Raw genomic sequence first — 23,044 nt, 5'->3', positions numbered from 1 at the left:
GGAAGCTGAGGCCAGTGGATCAAGAGTTCAAAGCCAGCCTGGGTTATATAGTGAGATTCTGTCTAAATAATCAGATAGTAATAGAAACTATGAGGAGGATGGTAGACAATTATGACGCTGGCTCTGGGCTTGAATGACTCCCCAGCTGCTCAGAAGCCTTCCGTGCAGCCTTCTCCTCAGAAAGGACGGCAGGTTCTCCCAAACAGTACAGCAAAAAGCATTTAAGCAATCATCTGTGGGAGGAGTGAGACTGCCTTCTTTGATAACCAAGCAGTTACTGTGTAAATTTGTGTAATTATTTGACCTTTAAGTTGCCTTTATCTTGAAAATAGTGGAGATAGTAATGTGTACCCCCAGAGACTGAAAGAGAGATGAGAACGCTCCACATAGTCCCCAGCACTTACTTGGGACTTGATAATTGTAGGTTTCTGTCCTTAACCGGTCCAGGTCCTTTTTCTGACTACCTACGGGAGCATTGCGTGTAATTGTTGATGTAATCACTCTCAAAGGGGACAATTCTGTCAACATTCCATCAGCAGATATAATCAGTTTTAATATCTGCTACTGCTAAGCTTGCAGCAGAGACTCCACAGACGAAAATAAAACATATTTGCTCCCTAGGGAGACTGAACTGTGAACAGAAAATAATGGTGCCCTGTGACAAGCTGCAGGGACAGAGAGCGGGTGGTGGGAACGGGGAGAAGAGTTGGAAGTCCGCTTGGGGAAGTGATGGAGAGCTGTCCTAGGAAGCCTCTTCACAGAGGAGAAGGAGGAGGTGCCAGGTGGAAAAGGGATGAGGTGGGGGAGGACACAGGAGTGAGGAAACACATTTTGTATAAGGAGGGGCTATTTTTGGAACTGTTGGAACAATTAAAAGAAAAAAAAAAAAGAGCCTAAGGAAAAGAGGGCAGGTGATGCCGACAAGGGTGAACTGGGACTTTTTTTCCCCCTGCAGACATGGGAGCCCGTGAGGAATTTTGAAGAAGAAAGTGATACAAAAGGGATGAACGGAAAGAAGTGGAGTGACCCCCCACCAGGATCCCCTACTGGGAAAGTGAGGGTAGGCTAGCTAGAGCCCATAGGTACCCACCTTACCCCACCCCACTCTGTTTGGGGAAGTGGTACAGGGGATTGAACACAGGGCCAAGCACACGCAGAATCGACCCTGCTATCGTCAGTCATTTAACAGAATTATGGAGGCTGGGTGCTGAGGGCTGGCGGTACTCCAGGAATTAGGACTCAGGCTCCACACAGGCCTGGCGAAGCCTGTGTTCTTGGGAGGCAGGAGGATGGTAGACAAGCAAGGACGTCCTGACTAAAGGGCAAGGAAGACAAGCCTCAGTGAGGTGGAGTCCTCAGTGGCTGCCCTCCCCCAACTTCACAAGACATCCTGGTCTCCGCTGCTCTACCTTTGGTTTTCCAAAGAGCCTTTGCTTCTAGGAAGACTGCTATGGTAAATAATTAACAGTATGTCGTCGTGTTTTTCCAGGAAGCCTTGCCTGAGCAGGGATAGTTAAAAACCTAGTTTTCTCCAGGACCTAATCAGTCCCGGTAATTGGTGCTTGAGGGCCACAGATTCAAGATGTTACAAATCTAATGTTTTACGAAGGTTGCAGTAACCTCAAGACCTTTTCCTCACCATGGTTTCCATGTAACTAGAACCTCCCCCTTCCCTCATTTCCTCCCTGCCCAATGCGCGTGTGCGCACACACACACACTCTCTCTCTCTCTCTCTCTCTCTCTCAAGAGAGAGCCCTGGTGAGATTGTGCAAGGCTCCCCTGTACAATGTGCACACTTTAAAAACAGGCCTGCCCCTTCTGGTGGGTTTTAAGCCGAATCCCTGCTTCTAACGCACCCTCTCAGGCAGCTGGGTACTACATCCCCGGCAGCTGCCAAGCACAGCAGAGCCAGGCGTGGGGGTGGGGCGCTGGAGGCTGGCGCATCACCTTCAGGGGCGCTGGTATGTGAGCCTTTGGTGTTCTTTGGTGCCAAGGGGATGCCGGCCAAGAAGAAGAGAACATTGTATTAAAAGCAGCTGCAGAAGACAGGGGTTTGAAAAGGCAGATTTCACAGTGTGCCCTGTGGTCTTCCCCCATTTGACACATTTACTCACTGCGGTTTTATTTTTGTCTTCTGTGATGATTTTCAAAGACTAGGAAAATTCAGTTTTAGGGTTACAAGTAAATCCCCCCTTCCCCCCCTCTTGCCTTTGGATTACCTGTTAGAATTTGTCCTCTGAGGGACAACTGTCATCAGAGGTGACTAAATTAGGGATCCTGCTCCAAGATTTTTTGTTATTTTTTGTGTTGTTTTCCGAGACAGATTTTCTCCCAGCCTGGCCTCCTACTCAAAGCAATCTGCCTACTTCTGGCTCCTGAATGCTGGGATTAAAGGTGTAGGCCACCATACCTGGCAAAGTTTTTTGTTTGTTTTTTAATTCTGATTGAGAGAAAACACTACTAAAAATTGTAACATTGTTTCTTTCTTTTATTTTTTATTTTTTGATACAGGGTTTCTCTGTGTATCCTTAGCTGTCCTGGACTCACTTTGTAGACCAGGCTGGCCTCGAACTCAGAGATCCACCAGCCTCTGCTTCCCGAGTGCTGGGATTAAAGGCATGGGCCACCACACCCTGCTTGTAACAATTGTTTCTTTAGCAGTTACAGTTTACAAGGTACTTTTCCAGTTCCTTTTAAATTTATAAACTCAGAAGATAATGCTAATTGAACGATCATTTCTGAGAAGGGGGAATGGACTCTCCATTGACGGGGCCTTCTTCTTAAGCTCCTAGCTTCCTGGATCTTGAGACCCATCCCTTTTCATTCATCCACTGAACACGTATGTATTGGATGTCACTCATCCACTGAACATGCATGTATTGGACGTCATCAATCCACTGAACTCGTGTGTATTGGACATCCTCCAAGTTCTACATGTTTTGTTAGAAATAGAGCAGGAAACCAGGCAGACTTGTTTGCTACCAGTATGGACCTCCAAGGGGGAGGACAGACATTAAACAAATAATTACATACAACAAGAGTGTTTTTAAAAGGCACTGTAGGGGCACTCAAGGCCATCACACCCTGGGAGGTAACCGGGGGCTGGAGCAGGGTCAGGAAAGGCCTCCAGTAGGAGGTAGGAAGTGATAGGAGTTAGGAAGTGATGGTTAAACTGAAGTCTAGGGGATTAGAAAAACAGTGTTTCAAAGGTTAAAAAGAACATGGCATGACAAGCTAATATGAAAGACAGCATGGGCCAGGAGCAAGCTCCGCGCTCAGTGAGGGGCTGTGGATGTGTTGGATGAGGGCAGCTGTCCAGAAGGACACTGAGGAGGTGGCTTGAGTCAGACTTGTAAGACAAATAGGTGGACGAGATTGAACAGAGTACAAATATTGTTTATTTTCTTCTCTTTTCCCAAGGAAGAAGACTTCACCTGATGGGGTTTCTTTTTCGGTTTTGTTTTTTTAAAAGAAGAAAAACAAACTTTATCTGTTAATTTCTACAGGGTAGGAATTCGCAGAGATAAGTATTGTTTTTCTTGGTGAGGAAAGACTTGAGGGGAGTAGCTAAGGTTCGCCATTAAGTAGCCAGCAAAGATAATCTGAATACGCATTTGGCTGCTTGATTGCCACAGCTCCTTGCTGTCAAAACCGGCCCAAGCCTTGTTTATTTAACAGCAACCATATATAACTTGGGACAGTGACAGGAGCTTTGACTGACGAATCTGAAATACCACCGTGGGCAGAGAAGCCCTAGGTGGGTGGACAGTATCAGGCAGAAGGCTGCAGGGTGGAGTAGTGGCTTAAGGGGTGCAAGGGGCGTGTACTTCAGGGAGGTGGCCTGCACTAACTAACCACTATCCGGCCCAGCCGGTTAATCATTTCCTGACCTTTGCTTTCCTGCCGGAAGGATTGCCACATCGGTCTTCCCTCTCTCCTTGCCTTATGCTACGCGGCTCTGTCACCAGGTTAAACAAAACAAACAAACAAACAAACAAACAAACCCAACTGTAGGTTTGTGGGAGCCTCACAGAGAGGCTGCAGTTTTTTGTTTTTGTTTTTAATTATCTGGTAACCCAGACCTTGCACAACAAACCAGATTTGTTATTTCATTCAATTTAGAGACGTATAGGTATGAACATTCCCCCAATGGGCAGGAGATAACACAGTGAGTCATAATAGCAGGGCCTGGGCTCAGGGACACAGGCAGCCCTGCGGGCCTTGGCCATGAAGCACCCAGGTGACGCTCTCAGGCCAGAGTTCAGAACACGAGAAAGTCAGGACTGTTCTGGGCCTTTTGCAGCCGGCTGGGCCACCGAGGGTCACGCCCCAAAAGTCCCCTCGCCTGTTTCTTCCTGTGTAAAATGGGGCTTCGATGCTTGTCGGTGCGAGTGGGTTTTCATTTTCCGCACACTTTGCAGTGTGGACACATCTTCTACCTCCAAGCCTCGCTGTAGTTAGTAGTCGACTCACTGCAGTAGACGCAGCGGTCCTGACCGGTCTGCCCCGGCTGAGTACCCACACTTGCCGGGGTCCTAAGACTCTTCCGCCGCCGCCTGGGACAGTCAGAGTTGGGGGGAAAAGTCACTTCACAATCCCTGCGGGGCTCTACGTCAGCAGCGGGTGGGGCCAAAGCCCGGCCCTCGGGCTAACGCGGGGGGGGGGGGAGCGGAGCGGGGCGGGGCGGGGCGGGCCCGGGCCCGGGGGCGTGACCAGCGGAGGTGGGCGGGGCATCCAGAGAAGGCGGAAGCCTACTGTCTCCGGGCGGCGGCAGAAACAGGAGTCCGGATTTCCACGTTCTCTGGAGCGGGGCGCCGGGAGACGGCGGGCGGCAAAACCCGGCGCCCGGAAGCCCTCGCTTTCTTTGACGCAAAGGCTTGGGACGCAGCAGCCGCCGTCTGCCCAGCGCCGGGCCAGGAGCGACCCCAGACGGAGCCTCCGGAGTCCCTCCGCCCCAGAGCCTCGGCCGTCCCCGCCGCCGTCCTCGTGGCCATGGAGTGTCCACACCTCAGCTCCAGCGTCTGCATCGCCCCGGACTCAGCCAAGTTCCCCAACGGCTCCCCGTCGTCCTGGTGCTGCAGCGGTGAGTGCGGGCCCCCGGGGCTGGCCGGCCGCGCACCCGAGGTCCCGGCTCTGGCCCAGGCCTTGCCGTCGAAGGGCCGCGGGTGGGTTGGCGCGCGGCCTCCGGGGAGGCTGAGGGGAAGCCGGGCCCGGGCGCGCGGGGCGAGGGGACGCGGCGCGGCGGCGGCGGGCGCGGCGGCGGCGGCTCCTTTGTTTCGCGCGGCCCGACGGCCGGGCCGGCAGAGAAGAGGCCCGCCGGGGCCCGGAGCGAGCGCGCGGCGGCAGGATGACGCGGCGGCCCGCACCCCGAGGCTCCGCGAGCATAAGGGCCGGCCCCGCGTGCCGCCCCACGTGTGGCGGGGCCGGCCTCTCGGTCCCCCCCGTGGGCCGGACAGGAAAAGCTCCGCTCTGCGGTCGCAGCTTTGTCTGGACTGCCCGGCTCGCGGGCCCCTTCGGAGCCCGGTTTCCCCGGGGTTCCCACAGGCTCCTCGGCCCCCGCAGCCCCTGAGCCGACTACATTGGGGAAGGCTCGCCTCCGAGTCTTGCCTCAGCCTAGGCGGGTGAAGTTTGAAAACAGGCTGCGGGGTCCAAAAGCTCGGGAGAAGGCAGCCAACAGCTGCTTTGGAGGGGCGGCTCGAGGGTTGGTTCTTTTTTTTTTTTTCCTTTAGAAGATTGTCCCGAGACGGTCTTTCGGGTTGGCCGGAGTTGCGTTGGGAATTCCCTTGAGCGTGTAAGACACATCTTAGGTTTATGTTATGCTTTTGAGTTTCTTAAGCGTTAACTCCTTCTGCCCCCTTGGAAGCCCCGGTGCCCTCTCATTGTCTGCCCCGACTTAAGGTCGGACCGGCCACCCGGCTTTGATTACTTCCTGGTAGGGCCCTGGTGCCGACGCTGGTCTTTGTTTATGAGCTTTAAGATCATCACTGGCAGCTTGGGCTGTAGTGTAAAATGTGACTCGTGTGCATCAGAAATCAAGTTCATTTACGAAGCTGGAAGACGGTGGTGCGATTCAGCGGAGTGGTTTCTCATCCTGAGTTGGGCTGGAGCTGGGAAGGTAGTTTAGAGACTCCTTTGATACTTTCGACAGGTTACTTCTTGAAAGGTGGTTATGTTCTTGACGCAAAACATATGGGGTGGCACAAAGAAAACTATCCTCCAGGATACGGAATAGAAATAACTGCAGTTTCCTGGAGCTCCAAGACAGGGTGTCCTGCTCACCTTTGTAAAGTCAGGTGTCTTTTTCTGCATGAAGCCTTTAAAAATTAACCAGTTAATTGGTTTCATAGGGCACTATTGCAGTTCCTTTGGTTTTAGAGACTGGGTCTCTGTTATAGCCCAAGGTGCCTGGAGTGCAAGGATTATTGGCATGTGCTGCCATGCTGGGCCGGTATTGCAGTTCTTTGTGGGAATGCAGGAACTTGTGTGAATGGGCTCATACCTGTAAATACATCTTCAACAGTGAGCCTTGGGCTTGGAACATAACAACAAAAAGGTCTATCACACATGGACCGGTGGTCTGTTAGCTGATTAGTTATAGCTATGTGCTATAGCTGAATTTTTTTTCGAGAGATTTGTCACAACCCCCCCCCCTCTCTCTCTCTCTCTCTCACACACACACACACACACACACACACTGCAACTAGGAAAAGCATACACCTCACAAGGAATGGGGCACTCCCTCTTGCTCATCTGTGGTCCACTACAGGGATTCAGAGGCAGGCGCATCAGCTCAAGCCTGTTCTTCCCCCTTGTGTAAAGTCACATCAAACTTAGAAATGGCTTCCTTGTGCACATGCATCTAAAAAAAGACAAGAATTATGCAAGTGGCAGATATCCTGTTGTGAGTCAGCCTTGTCTCCATCAGTCAGGGAGTCCACTTTGACTGGGGGAAAAGAGATGCAGTAAATGAAGCCTCTCTTGTGGAACCCAGCATATTAAAATGGAGCGTAACTGGGAGATGTGTGCTGAAAAAACCAAGAACAAATTAGTAATGGAAGGGTGATTTCTGTTGGGGGCAGAGGGTGGCGTCTTTACAACGTGCAGCACATGGTAGCCTCTGACCCTGCTTTGGAGGGTGGGTCTAACCACTTGCATTTGTAGGACCAATAAAGCTAGTTTCACAACTCTGTGGGTGTTTTCTTCTGTCTCAAGCTCATTTCATGTGGGCCTCCCATTTTAACCTGCTGGCACCCTTTGCTGGAACAATCAAATGTTATTGTATTAAGCGTGATCTTGTTCTTGCCTGCCTGTAGTTTCAGTAATTAAATGATTGGTAAATCTGCAGTCCCTTACTAACTAACTCATCATCTTGGGGTGTTATGTATTCTGGATTTTTTTTTCTCCTTTAATACGCCAGCATTTATTTATTTATTATTTTGGTAGGAGATTAGAAGGGTAGCCAGTGTGTTGAAATAATGCTCTGACTGGTACTGAGTCTGATTACACTCTTATTGAGGAGGAGAAAATCCCTGTTTTGGCACCCGGACAATAAAAGTCATGCCCCCGTCTTATTTTCTTTGGGAGCTCACAATTATGCCCCAGTGAGACATCCAAGCATATTGCAAAAGAACAACAGCCGAGACTTTAGCAGGCAGTGCCTCCTTGGACCAGCGCTCTGTTTCCTTGAGTTTCATTATGTCATCTGGAAAAAGAGCAGTACTTTGCATTTACTTCACAAGTCTCTGTTAGGATGAGCAAGGATGCGCGCGTACACACACACACACGCACACACAACCCACACGAGAAATGCTGCTTTCTGGTGTTTAATTCATGGTATCACAGACTAGAACATTTTTATAAATAGGACTCTGATAATTAAATGTCTAAAGCCCACTAAATGGAGCCCAAACACATTGGCTTTTATGATGAATTGTTTTACAAGGAGATAGAGAACTCAGCAAGATTAGGTGGTAAGGAATAACAATACTTTAGAACTAACTCGACCTGCTTAGCCATGGAGATCACTGCGTGTGTTAGGTTATGTAGTTGTATACTACAGTGCTTCATACAACTTTTTGTTTGCAAGACCTCTTTATAGTATCAACATTTTTCAAAACCCTGGGTATTTGTGTGGCTTATACCTATTAGTATCATAATAGAAAATACAATTAAAACTAAATATTTAGGTGCTGACTTAATTGTAACAATAGTAAATTTAATACTGGTTAACAGAAATGACAGTTTATGCAAACATTTTTTTTAGAACAGTGCTTAATAGGAAGATTAGCTTCTTGTTTTGTTTTTTTCAAGACAGGGTTTCTCTGTGTAGCCTTGGCTGTCCTGGACTCACTTTGCAGACCTGTCTAGCTTTGAACTCACATTGATCCGCCTGTCTCTGCCTCCTGAGTGCTGGGATTAAAGGCGTGCGCCACCATGCCCGGCTTTTATTGTTTTGTTTTGTTAGCTTCTTAAATTTATATGTTCTTTTTGGTTTTGGGTTTTGTTTTTTCAAGACAGTATAGCCTTGACTGTCATGGAACTCACTGTGAAGACTGGACAGGCCTTGAACTCACAGAGATCTGCCTGCCTCTGCCACCACCCTCCAATTTTTTGTGCTTTATCTTACAGGAAGTCAGCTGGTTTCTCACATCTGCTTCTGCATGTAGTCCCCTTGAGATACCATACTTCACATATTATCTAGAAAACTCCATTTGTGCTCTTGGGAGATTGAAGAGAAACATTCAAAGTAATATAATAAAGCTAGGTGGTGGTGGTGCCCCTCCCAGCACACAGGAGCAGAGGCAGGTGCATCTCTGCAGGTTTGAGATCAGCCTGGTCTGCCAAACAAGTCCAGGACAGCCTGGGCTACATAGTGAAACTGTCTTGAAACACAAACAAAACCCCAAGTAACATAATAATATCTTTTTCTTTCTTTCTAAATGTCAGCCAGGAAAATCCCTTTGAAAAAGGACCCCTGAAGTTTTTTGTTTGTTTGTTTTGTTTTTTGCTTTTTTTGTTTTTTGAGACCGGGTTTCTCTGTGTAGCCCTGGCTGTCCTGGACTTGCTTTGTAAACCAGGCTGGCCTCGAACTCACAGGGATCTACCTGCTTCTGTCTCCCCAAGTGCTGGGATTAAAGGCGTGTGCCACCACGCCTGGCGACCCCTGAAGTCTTATGGTTCAAGATCCTACTTTAAGATCCATAGGTAAATGGTTAGGGACACCTCCTCTTTTCAAACTAGAATTACAAAATTAGAGAAATACACGAGGCTGGAAAGTCTAAGCTAGTTGGAGAGTCAGGAAGTTCACTGGTTAGAAGGTAAATCCATAGCCGGGTGTGGTGGTGCACACCTTTAATTCCAGCACTCAGGAGATAGAGACAGGTGAATCTCTTGCGTTCCGAGGCCAGCCTGGTCTACAAAGAGTTCCAGGACAGCCACGGCTATTAAACAGAGAAACCTTATCTTGAACCGCCCCCCCCCCCCAAAAAAAAGATAAATTCATGTAGTAGTTTAAGGTAAATGTTGAAAATAGCAATCTCCTAATAAGGTGAAAGCTGATTTATGCCTAATTATGGCTAAGAACATTCTAGTTTTAAATTACAAAGTTTAAATGGGCCAGTCTCTCAAGCTGTGTGTTCTGTGCACACCAGATGTTATTTTCAGGTGCCGGAGATTTGGGCATTCCTTATTTTTGTAGGTGGAAAGTTTAATCAGTGACAAGACAGATTAAAAAAAGAAAAGAATAGCTGGATGGTGTTAGTGCACACCTTAAATCCCAGTACTTGGAAGGCAGAGGCAGGTGTATGGCTGTGAGTTCGAGGCCAGCCTGGTCTACAGAAGCAAGTCCAGGACAGCAAAGGCTACACAAAGAGACCCTGTCTCAAAAAACAAAAGAAAAAGAAAAGAAAAACCGATGAAGAGCTTAAAAAATATATGCCAAACAATACTGTTTTAAACCAAGGAATAGCCAAGTACATGGATTTTAGGGTTGCTTTTTAGTGCTGTTGATTTGGAGCTACTTTACTAGGAAAGTCATGATAATTTCTCCCTGATTAATTCTTCAGAGAGTTGAGGGAGCCTCTAAATTTCAAGTATATTTTCACCCTTAAAGCACTCTATTCAGAAAAAAGAGTGATGGGATTGATCTCTAGTTTGTGTTTGGAGGGGTTATTGGAGATACATCTTTATGTTTTATTTTTTTTAAAAGATCCTTTTAGTAGGATGAGGTGCTGACTGGTTCTTTGTCCGTGGTAATAAATTTGTAATGGACTGATCTGAGGAAGGTAAGATGTCCTCCTGATGGAGTGATGGGTTATTTTGTATCCCATTTCTCTCAGCCTACATGTAAAGAAGACTACTTTGTCCCTTGGACTAAATTTTCTAAATAGGATCAGTTATTTAGTTCACCAAAGTTGAATACATTCACTACTTTTTTTTGGGGAGGGGAGTTCGGCACAGAGTCTCTCTGTGTAGCTTTGGCTGTCCTGGACTCCCTTTGTAGACCAGGCTGGCCTCGAACTCACAGCGATCCACCTGTTTCTGCCTCCCAAGTGCTGGGATTAAAGGCGTGTGCCACCACGCCTGGAAAATTCACTACTTTTAAGTAGCAGTCTGTGCTTTGTTTACTAAATATCTACTGCAGTGGTGTACTCAGTAAATGCTTGCTTGGTAAAGTTTTTTCATGTAGATTATGAAATGGTCTGTAACTTCGTGTTGAGAATAAATGCAGATGAAATGAATTTATTCCCTGGAATGCTTTTTCCCTTGCCTTCCCTTCCCAGCATTTTAGTCAGAAAGCTGGATTGTAAGCAAGTGACCACTAATGACCTTGCTAGCACAGAATTTGTAGTCTTCTGGCAGTGTGGGCATACAGATTGATAGGCAGATGGAAAATTAGTTGTCAGTGAGCAGGGCCATTTAAGTCAAATGGGTAGCTGATATTCTTCATAGTGATTTGAACTTTGTGTATTTTCAGGAGGATTTGAACTACCCTTTAGTAATATTTGTAAAACCTAAATCAATAGAGTTGTCTTTTTAGTCATGTTGGAAGTGTCCTTCTGCACCCTAGCCCAGAACCATAAGCAGCCTCAGCCTGTTCCCACAGCGTCTGAGTGATTGATAGTGGATTGGAGAACCCTGGAACTGACAGCTGCTGCTTGTGTTTGACAAGGCTGAAGCTGAAGGGTTGGGCCATGCTGGTTTCTTCTGTGATCACATGTTTTTTCCAAGCAATATACTGAAGAACATCCTGCATGGCCTACGAAGAGGAAAAGGTTGGGCTGGGGGAGGAATTAGAACTCTTTGTTTTCCTGGAACTCATTTACCCTCAAGATAATTATAACCATTCTTTACATTGATACCATTAACAGTAAGATTTTATAAGATGCTGTGCATGGTGGCGCACACCTTTAACCCCAACACTCAGGAGGCAGAGGCAGGCAGATCTCTGAGTTTGAGGCCAGCCTGGTCTACAAAGTGGGTTATTTTTATAACATTAGAATTCCTCATTGAAATTTAATGAGAGAATGAGAGAGAGAGAGAGAGAGAGAGAGAGAGAGAGAGAGAGAGAGAGAGAGAGAGAGAGAGAAGAGAGAAGAGAGAAGAGAGAGAGACAGGAGGAGAGAGATTGAAACATTAGAGATTAGAAGATAACTTGCAAGAATTGTCCCTCTCCTTTGCAGCGATCTAAGGTCATCAGGCTTGGTGGCATGTGCCTTTGCCTGCTGAACCATATTGCTGACCTCATTGGAATGCCTGCAGTTTTCATCTGCACTGGAATATGAAAGATTTGTGCTCTTTCAGACTAAAGAGATGCTAACAACTTTATACTATTTGTAGGCAGTAAGCAAAATAATGAGTAGCTAGTATCTAAGTGAGTAATTAAATTGTTTTAAATTTTGAGTCCTCTAATTTACAGTAAACTTTTTCTTAATATGCTCCCCCCAATTGAACACTTCCTTCATGTTTAACATATGTCTTTGTTGGGAGTGTGGGAAATAGTCTTTGATTAAGCTGTAGTTTGGAACTTCTATAAATGTTTTGTGTTCAGCCCAAGCTTGAGAAGGGATTTAATAGAAAGAAAGCTTTGCAGTAGAGAGTGCTGTGCAGTCTGTCAGTGTTTGGTTTATTCATATCCTTTTCAGATAGAGCAAATGCTCTAGGTGTTTTCATAGTGCTTTCCTGGACAGATGGCTGAGGAGGAAGTACTTTGATAGATTCTCAGTGGGGGCTGGTACTTGCAGGGTGTGCTTGGGATGAGTCTCACCTTGATTGACAGTTGAGAATGCTGAGAATAGTATCAGCTACAGTAACAGCTTGTTCATCTTACCTGGATTTGTCTTGTGCCAAGACCTCTCAAGATGCTCTGAGATTTTTATGTAACAGTCTGTTTTGGAAATGTAGGTAAGAATAGATACCATTGAGACGCAAATTATATTCACCAAAAAAGTGTTAATTTTTTTTTGCAGTCTTATATTGAAATCTGTGGCAACTGTTGAATGAACTTGGCTTAGAAACTTGTAAATATAAACCATCTTTTTTTTAAAAACTACTATGAGTCTGCAGATGTTATTATCTATAGAAATTTCAGATGCTTTCTCATCTCTTAGTTTTACTGAGTAGGAGGAGAACTGAGAACAACATAAGTAACTTCAAAGCAACTTGCCAGAGTTTTATCCTGACTAATTTAATTAACTACCCATCCTTGTACAATTCCCTGATTTATAGATTGTGAAACTGAGACAAAGGTTAGGAGTTGCTTCAGATGTTATGGGTATTAAACGATAGCTCAAAGCTTAAAGATAACCATCAAACTTTTAACTTGTCTTTTTGAGAGTGAGGTTTTTATTTTGTCATTTAGAAACTTAATGCTTAGTAATTTAAGGGACTTAAAGGGCTTGGAAACATGTTTGAAATGAGTTCCTTGGAATTTTTTTTTCTTTTTTTGAGACAGGGTTTCTCTGTGTAGACTTAGCTGTGCTGGACTCACTTTGTAGATCAGGCTGGCCTCGAACTCCGAGAGATCCACCTGCCTCTGCCTCCCGAGTGCTGGGATTAAAGGCATGCACCACCACGCCCAGCTGGAAGATTTTTGATAGGAGAATATCTTAAATTTCACAGTTCAAAATTTGGTATTTGACTTTCATGATCCAGTTTATTGATTAGAATGCCTGCAAATGAGCACAAAGAGTTGTTTATATAAATGGGAAGAGAACAGCCTTGAAGGTCAGCTTAATTATCCTCAATTCACCATACAGACATAACAGAATATAACTGCCCCCTCAATATAGGCACAAAAAATGCAGCAACTTATGGTTGTTTAAAAAAAATGTCTTTCTTCGAAAGGTCCTGAGTTCAATTCCCAGCAACCACATGGTGATTCACAACCAATCGAGAATGAGATCTGGTGCCCTCTTCTGGGTAGCATGTGTACTTGCAGGCAGAACACTGTATATATAATAAATGAATATATATTTTAAAAAAAAACCCTCTTTCAGTTCAGTTCCCTTCTCCTTGCTGGTTTCATTTTATTTCTAGTACAAGAAGTTTGTGCCCTGTAGAAGTGGAAGAGATTTCTGAAGCTATGGAATTTTACCTCTGGTGATTTGGAGGTTATCTGGAATCTGTTCTTAGGCAACATGTTGATTATATTTAGTTATATTCTAATATTTTCCAGGTGTGCTTCCTTTTCTTCCTTTATTTTATTTTTTTTGATATTTGGGACAGTGTTTTTCTGTATAGCTTGGGCTTTCCTAGCCTGGCCTCAAACTCAGAGATCTGCCTGCCTCTTCCTCCTCAGTGCTGGGATTAAAGGCATTTGGCACCACTGCCTGGCTTTCTAGGGGTATTTCCTATAAAAGTAAATTACAATCTTTAGATTGCCCATTTTAAGACAGATTCCCTCCTTGTGAGATACACTTAGGTGTAGGTATGTGTGTGTGTGTTTACAGATGCATAAAACTTGGGTGGTTGTGGTACACACCTTTAATCCTAGTGCTTGGGAGTTCAAGGACAGCCAGGGCTACACAAAGAAACTCTTGACTCAGAAACACAAATCAACAACCAAAAACTAAACAACAATAACAACAAACAGAAAAGAAAAAAGTAGAAATTAAACTTGGACATTATAAAATGAATTTGCACTTGTCTTAAGTGGTTGTGCTAGCTGGATACTTAGCAATAAATTGTAGTTAGCTTAATTTTACAGGGTTCTTTGAGAAAGGACTTGGCTGTTTTATTTACTTATTTATTTTTGGATTTTCAAGACAGGGTTTCTCTGTGTAGCCCTGGCTTTTCTGGACTCACGTTGTAGCCCAGGCTGGCTTTGAACTCACAGCAATCTACCAGTTATTGCATCCCTAGTGCTGGGATTAAAGGGGTGTTCTACCATACTCGACTGGCTGTTTTATTTTTAAGATAAACCAGTTTATATCTTTTAAAGATAGTATCTGGATTTAATCTGCTTTAGAATTGAGTTTTCCATTCTTGAGTAGATACTATAACTTGCTTATTTTTATTTTTATTTTTTGTTTTAGCTGGGTTGGAGATAGCCTTCCCTGTAGAAATCTGCTTGTCTTTTTATCTTTGGACTGTCCTTAAGACTGGCTTTTAGGTGCTTGCTTCGGCAGCACATATACTAAAATTGGAATGATACAGAGAAGATTAGCATGACCCCTGCGCAAGGATGACACGCAAAATCCTGAAGCATTCCATATTAAAAAAAAAAAAAAGACTGGCTTTTAGGGACTGTTAGTATACTCTTTTTCTCATCGCTAACGTGAGACTGCTGTATTCTTGTAGATTTAATAGAGCGAGTTGTAAGAGAGTACACTGTTTAGCTTCTTTAAGCCTTTGTCCTTGCTGACTAACCTGAAGTTTCCTTTTTGACTTTTTTATTGATTTTTGAGATGTCTTAGTCTGGCCTTGATCTGTGGTAGTAGTCCTGCCTCAGCCTCCCAAATAGCTGTAAGTACAGGTGTGAGCCATCACACCTTGCTGGGATGTAAATTCTTTAAGTTTTTGAAGAGAAAAGTAAATTTTTTAGGAAACAGATATCTGTAATGAAATGTTTCCCTGTGGTCATAGATATTTTACAAAAGTCTTGTCGTATACTAGGTGTTTATAAAGCATCTAGACAGGGAGCCGGAGAGACAGCTCAGTGGTTGAGAGGGCTGGCTGCTTTTCCAGAGGATCTTGGTTTGATTCCAGCACCCACATGGCAGTTCACAGCCGTCTCTAACTTCCTCCTGGGAATTTGATGCCCTCTTCTGACTTCCCCAGGCACCAGGCATGCACATGATGCACAGATAAACAGGCAGGCAAAACACCTATACACATGAAATAGAGATTAAAAAAAAACCTGTATTATGTAGAGACCATAGAACAACATTATTATTGATAAAATAATTTAAAATTTTACTTTCAGCCAGGCGGTGGTGGTGCATGCCTTTAATCCCAGCACTCAGGAGGCAGAGGCAAGCAGATCTCCATGAGTTCGAGATACACAGAAAAACCCTGTCTCAGAAAAAAAAAATATTTTTACTTTCATGTGGTAAAATTTGAATTTAATTTAATTCAAATTTGATTCAATTTGACTTAATTCAAATTTTTTGAGACAGGGTTTCTTTGTGTAACAGGCCTGGCTATCCTGGATTCACTTTGTGGACCAGGCTGGCCTCGAACTCACAGAGATCCGCCTGCCTCTGCCTCCCAAGTGCTGGGATTACAGGTGTGCAGCACTGCCCGGCTTCAAATCAGCATTTCTAAGGAAACTGTGGTATAACTAACAGATCAAACTGCACCTAGCGTGTGCAGTAGCTAGTCAGGTTCAACATTCGTTATGAGAAGTTAGGCCTAGGGCTTAAATTCATTTTTTAAAAATTCATTGATTTTTTCAGTATTTTTATTTGGTTGTTTTAGACACTCATTAAAAAATAATTTTTTAGCTCTAAAAAAATAGTTAATAGGTGTAGATTTTGGAAGATTGTCAGATTTGAAATTGTATCTGTTGTAAAGAAAAATCCAACCTTTGTTTTGTTAAGCAAAATAGCTATTTCAAGAATTGAAGTAGCTAATTCTTGTGGAGTTTGCAGGTGACTGCTTACTAGAACGTTGAGGTGCTGGAGTGGTGGCTCAGAGGACCAGCCCATTCCCAGGCCTCACCGTAGGCCTCACTGCAGCCTGTGATTCCAGCCCAGGGGAGCTGATGCCCTCTTCTGGACTCTAGTGGTACCTGAATTCTCAAGGGCACAGACACATGCAAATAGTTAAAAAATACAAATCTTTACAAAAAAATAGAATGTAGTTACTCTCTTTGGGAACATTTAAATAAACACATGCCCACATTGTATTTTTTCTATTTCTTCATACAGTCCCATTAGTTTTAAAAGAATAAAGTTGCCCAGCCCAGCAGTAAATGTTAGTATGGGAATTTCCCCACTTTGTGCTTTAGCATTAATCTTTATTACAAAATCAAAAGAAACTAGAAAGAAATGTAAAATGCAAGCATTAAACCTGTTGTTTTCTGAAGAAAGTCTTATACTAAGAGGTCTGTAGATCTCGGGACCTGGATAGATTGGCCAGAGAGTAAGAGCACTCACTGTTCTTCCCGAGGGTCTGGGTTTGACTCCTGGAATTCACATGTGGCTCACAACCATCCTAACTCCAGTTTCAAAGGATCCTATGCCTTCTGGCTTCTGCAGACACCAAATGCACAGGGCACACAGATATACATGCTGACAAAGCATCTACACACAAAAACTAAATATTTTTAAAATGAGGTCTGTAATTATCATTGTTTTATATACTCATAGGAGGGAGTTCTTCCTTAATACATATACAAATATTTTCTTGCTGCTGTTCTGAAATAATAATTGTATAGTGCTTACATTGACTTATTTCTTTTAAAATATCATTACAATTTAACTGTGTTTGCTTGCTTTGATTGTTGGCAGAGGCATAGAATTTTTGCATCAGATCTTGCTATTTTAAATACATGGAAATACGTATGCTAGATTTTCTGAAGTGATTCATGGCTTTTGTTTTCATTTTTTGTGTAATCAGCTTCTTAGGGGAAGTTATTTTTGAAGCAATATTAAACTCCTAGTAATTTTTATGTAGCTATTTGTGTCTGGTTTCCCAGACACAGAAGTATCCCATTCTGACTAATTTAGTGATCTGCTGGGGCTTTAATAGTTATTGGTTCCCACTTAGGTAGAGACTCAGTGAAGGATTTAAGCTGAAGACTGGCAGAGTAGAAACAAGGTTGTAGATGTTTTTTACTAGAATAGATCTGAACAAGTCTGAGTTTGTCATAGAAGGAATAATAACAGGTTTGTTTAGCATGTTACAGGGTCTTTTGGGTTTTGTCTGTCTGTCTGTCTTTCTTTCTTTCTTTCTTTCTTTCTTTCTTTTTCTCGAGACAGAGTTTTTCTGTGTAATAGCCCTGGCTGTTCTGGAACTCTCTTTATAGACCTGGTTGGCCTTGAACTCACAGCATCTGCCTGCCTCTGCCTCCCAAGCGTTGGGATTAAAGGTGTGTGCCACCATGCCTGGCCCAGCAGATTAAAGTTTTGAAATTGTGTTTCATACATCATTTTGTTCTACATGATGTTGGAAACTGACTTTAGATGTCCTCTTAAAAATAGACGTAAATTACTTGAGGCTTTTGGGCAGTGAGCCTTATGGATCAGTTTGCCTTGACGCGTGGGAGTTGGCACGGCCAGATGCCCTTTCTCCAGCTCTGTGGGGATCTGGATCCGTTAATATACAGATGATAAAATCTGGCCGACTTTGAAGTTATATTTGCTGTAGTAGAGAAGGACAAGCTAGTGTAAAAGTAATGGGGACTGAGTAGGTGCCCTGCACCCAAGTGATGAACTGCAATTTGAAATTTTATGCTTTGTAATAGATTTTAGGCTCCTCCGTCTCTCCTCTTAGTACACTGTTTGGGATCTGGACCAGGCTCTTGTACACACTAGGCAAGCATTCTACCCCAGTCCTGACAAATGTTTAAATTAAAATACAATTTAGGCAAGTTATGAATTGATATGACTATTATACTCTTTAAAAATTAATTCATATTTTCAGAAAAGTAGTACCTATATTCAAAGGGGTTTGAATAGACAAGCAGTTTCCTTTTCTACTGTCAGGCCTGCTGTCCACAGCCGTCTTCCTGCTCTACTTGGTATGTGTGCTCTCCCTTAATTACCTGAGCACTTGTCAGGACACAGTTATTTGTTAGTGTGAGGCTTTATTCCTGGCCCACTTCCTGTGGTAAACGGCTGTTGTTTATCCTGTTGTAGCCTATATTCACTCCCTAACATAATTAGATAACACATTTTGGTCAACATAGTGACGAATTTTTCTTTCTTTTTCAACACTTATTTTTCCTTAACCATTGTCTGTTTTAGAATTGTTTAATTTTAGACGTTTTCTCTCGTGTTCTTATAAATTGGTCAAGGGTGGTGATTGGTACTGTGTTCCTGCCTCTGTGGCAGGGCAGATAGTCCCCCTTTTCCTGGAGACCTTTCCAGAGCCCTCTGTCCTCTGCTCCCACTGGGAATAATTGGTTCTAGTCCCTTTGTTCTCTTACATTAGCTCTCTCATGTCCTGGATCCCGTATCTTTTTCTTTCTTTGTTTTTTCCACTCTTTGGTGCAGTATATTACATAGGTCCCTTCCCATGGAAGGTCAATTTTTGATGGTTTACAAGTCAGGCATTTTTTATTATCTCTTTAAAGTGATAGCTTGACTGAATATGGGTTATTGGAGAAGAATTCTCCCAGTTGAGAGGTATGGTTCCTTTACTCAGGCTCACTGTGCTGCCGTTAGAACCCGATGCCTTTCTAGCCACCTCTTATACGCATCCTTTTATTCTTTGCCTTGCTGCTCTGAAAATTCAAAATGTTTTGTCTTGGCATGTATGCTTTTCTTTCATTTATCATAAATACTTAGTAGGCTTTAAAATTTTTATTATTATGTGTGCTTATTATATGGGGGAGGTGCCTGTGTGTGGAGGTCAGAGCATGCCTTTGTGGAGCTGGTTTTCTTCTGCATTTATGTAGGCTTCAGGGGAGAACACGGCCTCCAGGCTGGTGTGGCAGGTGCTTTCATCCTCTGAGCCATCTTGCTAGCACTCAGTATGCTTTGAATCCCATGCATACCCTCAAGTTAGGTAGCGTGTGTGCGTGTGTGTTAAAATTGATACATTTCTTTACTGAAACTTAGGACTCCCCCCCTCCCCCCTTCTTTCTTTCTGGAGCCCTATTAACTGACTATAAGGTAAATTGGATAGCACTAATTTTTTTTCTTTTTCTTTTTGATTATAGTTTCTTTGTTTGGTTTTTGTTTTTTGAGACAGGGTTTCTCTGTGTAGCCTTGGCTGTCCTGGATTCACTTTGTAGACCAGGCTGGCCTCAAACTCACAGGGATCTGACTGTCTCTGCTTCCCGTGTGCTGGGATTAAAGGGGTGCGCATGTCCGGCCCTCGTTTTTTGTTTTTTTTTAAATTTATTTATTACATATACAGTGTTCTACCTGCCTATAACTCCTGCAGGCCAGAAGAGGGCACCAGATCTCACTATAGATGCTTGTGAGGCACCATGTGGTTGCTGGGAATTGAACTCAAGACCTTTGGAAGAGCAGACAGTGCTCTTAACCTCTGAGCCATCTCTCCAGTCCAATTGTTCTTGACAGAATGAGTTATTACTAGGATAGACTCAGGATGGTGGTTTTCTAAGTAATACTTCCTCCACATGTGTTGGTTGGTATTCCATAAGGAAGAGTTTTCCTTTTTCCCGTACTGATTATGCATTTGCTTACACATCATAGCACAGGCACAGATTTTCATTTATTCGGTAATACTGTTGTCATTATTTTGAGACTCAGCTTGTCTTAGATATGGCCAGTGGGAGCCTTCTTAACCTGTGATTTTGATGTGTCCTTTTGGGCCTTTCCCCTGATGTTACAAGGTGCTCCGTGCTCATCTTGTACCCAGTCTACTCTAGCCTTGGAATCAGTTCTCTCTCCAAGTAGCCCTCACTTGTCTTGCTTGGAAGTAACGTTTGTAAGCTAAGATCTCTCAGCAAAAGATCTAAGCTAGCAGTATGAATGAAGAGGTATGTCTACCACTGTGGGTGTGTTGTATTTGCTGCTTACGTTGCATGCTGAGAACCTGGTTCTCATCACCCTAGCCTGTACACTCCTTTGCTGAATTCTTTGATCAGAGACAGTAGTTCCAGAATAGCTAGCCCACACCACTGCAGAAAGCATTCTTGTCAGTAGACTTGAGGAGCTACACATGGCTGGTTTGTCTGTATGTGAGTAATATATAAAGCGTGTTCAGAGCTGGAGTTAGTCATCCCTCCCCTGCCATACGATTAATTGAAATGCAGCTTGGCTAATTTGTGTGTATTTGATTTTCATTTTAGATTTTTCACATGATCTTTGCTGCTTTTATTTCATATTTTGAGTACCCAGACCATTAACATTGTTTCAAAGGTTAAAATTTTACATAAAGCTATATAATTCAATGTATGATAATTCTAAGTAAGAATTGTCAGCCGGGTGGGCCAGCAAACTATATATGCTTTCTGAATTTTTTTTAATCATTTAACATTTTATCTTGTATATCAATCCATATTTATAGGAATCTTTTCTTTTTTTGGTGTGGTGTGGTGGTGGTGTGTGGAGGCCAGAGGTCAATGTCAGTTGCTTTCCTCTAGTACTTCCCACCTTATTTTTTAATTACTTTTATTTATTTATCTTATAATTTATTTAATTTATGTGCATTGGTGTGAAGGTGTCAGATCACCTGGAACTGGAGTTACAGACAGTTGTGAGCTGCCACGTGGGTGCTGGGAATTGAACCTGGGTCCTTTGGAAGAGCAGCCAGTGCTCATAAGCACTGAACCATCTCTCCAGCTGAGGTAGATGATCTTAGCATAGGGGTGGCTGGAGCTCCCAAAGCAGATCACCTCTGCCTCTGAGAAGTTTTCAGTTCCTCTGTATGAACCATACAGTTTTACAGTTTTCTGTGTATGCCCTGACATGGAAAAGGTTAGAAGGTGGGTCAGAGCACAGTGTCAAGCATCTAACGCCTCAAAGAAAGTTGCTTTTAAAGAGACTCAGATGATAAAGCCTGCTGGCCCAGAAGCATTGGTAACCATACCTTAAATCTGTGTGACTTGAAATCATTCCTATTCACTCCTTTGCTAAAATAAAAGTTAAAAATTAAAAACATCTGGAAATGACCTGACCTATAACCCATAATAGATGTTGAGATACAGGACAGTTCATATTAAGAAGCTAGGTGTAGCACATGCTTCCAGTTTCAGCGCTTAGGAGGCTGATGCAGAAGGATGCATTAAGAGGCCTGCTGGGTACCCCATCTCAAACAAGAAGAAAAAACAAGACTTTATCATATTTTTAAGTCTGAATTTTGACATTTCCATTTGTTGGTATACTAATAATTGTACTGACAGTGCATTAAGAAGAATAGTTACCAGGCTGGAGAGATGGCTCAGAAGGTAAGGTGCATGACACACAATCATGAAGCTCTGAGTTCAGCACCTCAACACCCACATAAAGTTGGGTGTGGCAGTGCTAATCTGTAGTCCCAGTATTGAGAGGCTGGGGTCACCTGAGGCAATTTAAGTCCCTGGTTAGTTTATTGGCTAACCACCTTAACCGAATTGGTTAGTTCTAGGTTCCCTAGCCCTATATAAAAAATGAGATGAAGGCGTTGGAGATATGGCTCAATGGTTAGAGTGCTTGCTGTTCTTCCAGAGAACTGGCATTTGGTTCCCAGCACTGCTGTTAGGGAGCACTACTGCCTATAGCTCCAGCTCGGTGCTATCTGGTACCCTCTTTTGGCCTCTGTAGGCTCCTTCACACGGGTGTGGGATATGCTTGCTGTGCACACATGTGCCCACACAAATCTTTAAAAAAATTGCAGAGACCCACACATCCAAGTGAACATGGTGGGGATTCTCTCTCTCTCTCTCTCTCTCTCTCTCTCTCTCTCTCTCTCTCTCTCTCTCTCTCTCTCCAACCAATCAAAAACAGAATAAGTACCAAGGTATATTTCAGTGGATTAGATTGGCAAACCAAGATCTGGTATCAGTTCCATATGTCTCTGAGTTCTCTGTATTTCAGTGGGTCTGGTATTTGAGCTACTCTAGCCCTTAAATATTCTTATTTTTCCTTTTAGATTTATTTATTCTCTCTATATGAATAGTTTGCCTGTATGCATGTTTTATACTGCATGCATGCTTGGTGCCTGTGGAGGTCAGAAGAGAGTGTCAGATCCCCTGGAACTGGAGTTAGGGAGGCACCACCACACCCAGCTGCTTAATGTTTCTTATGAAGTTTGTACCATAGCCATGTGAGGTAGCCATGTCCCATCTGGTGGTGAAGAGCTGCCTCTGGAACCAACTTCTGCTAGGCTAAAGCAGCAGAATAAAAAAAAAAGTGGATTATGGCTCTAATGTCCATGCTTGGATCATTAGATATAAGACTATAGCATGTTTGCTTGGTGTCTACAGAAATAATTAAATTCCTGTGAAGGCAACGTATTCTATTCCGTATACTTTTATGTATAAAAAAAGGAGGAGTTCTTTTGTTAGGGCTAGGGGTCATTGATTAAGGCTTTTACCTTATTCAAGCAATGCAAGCAGAGGTTCTGACAACCGTGTTTCCTGGTAAGAGTTTTAAGAGAAAGTCTAATACGTCCTCAGCAATCTTGGGGTTCTGGTTAGGGTGTGTATCAGGCATCGCTGGGTGTGCTGAGAATCAAGTCACAATATCAGAACTCTTGGAGTGAAGTCAGAATTAGAAATAAATGGTATAGGTATCTTATTCTTAAAATTATTAAGAATTTTCCAAGAATCTTTAGCACAAGCTGAAGTTTCTCAGAATAATTATTGTATAACATAATCCAGAGAGGCAAAAGGATTGAAGGAGAAAAGGGAGTCCTCGATTGTCTACACTGCTTTTTAAGAATCTCCACACAGAACCGGGGTATTCTAGAGGAATGGTGCTTTGGA

The 23,044-nt window shown here is 43.6% G+C and overlaps 1 protein-coding gene across 1 annotated transcript in view; it reads left to right on the top strand.

Annotated features, from left to right (window-relative positions):
• The first annotated feature begins 3,430 nt into the window (after positions 1-3,430).
• Positions 3,431-23,044, top strand: part of USP3 (ubiquitin specific peptidase 3) — a 78,160-nt gene continuing 58,546 nt past the window's right edge. The window contains exon 1 of the mRNA XM_084781192.1: positions 3,431-5,083. Within this exon, the coding sequence (XP_084637318.1) occupies positions 4,993-5,083 (91 nt within the window). The 5' untranslated portion in view covers positions 3,431-4,992. The remainder of the gene's footprint in view (positions 5,084-23,044) is intronic.

This window comes from Acomys minous (assembly GCF_964271855.1).
Source record: "Acomys minous genome assembly, chromosome: 5".
Taxonomy (NCBI): Eukaryota; Metazoa; Chordata; class Mammalia; order Rodentia; family Muridae; genus Acomys; species Acomys minous.
This window is presented reverse-complemented; position numbering and strand designations above follow the sequence as displayed.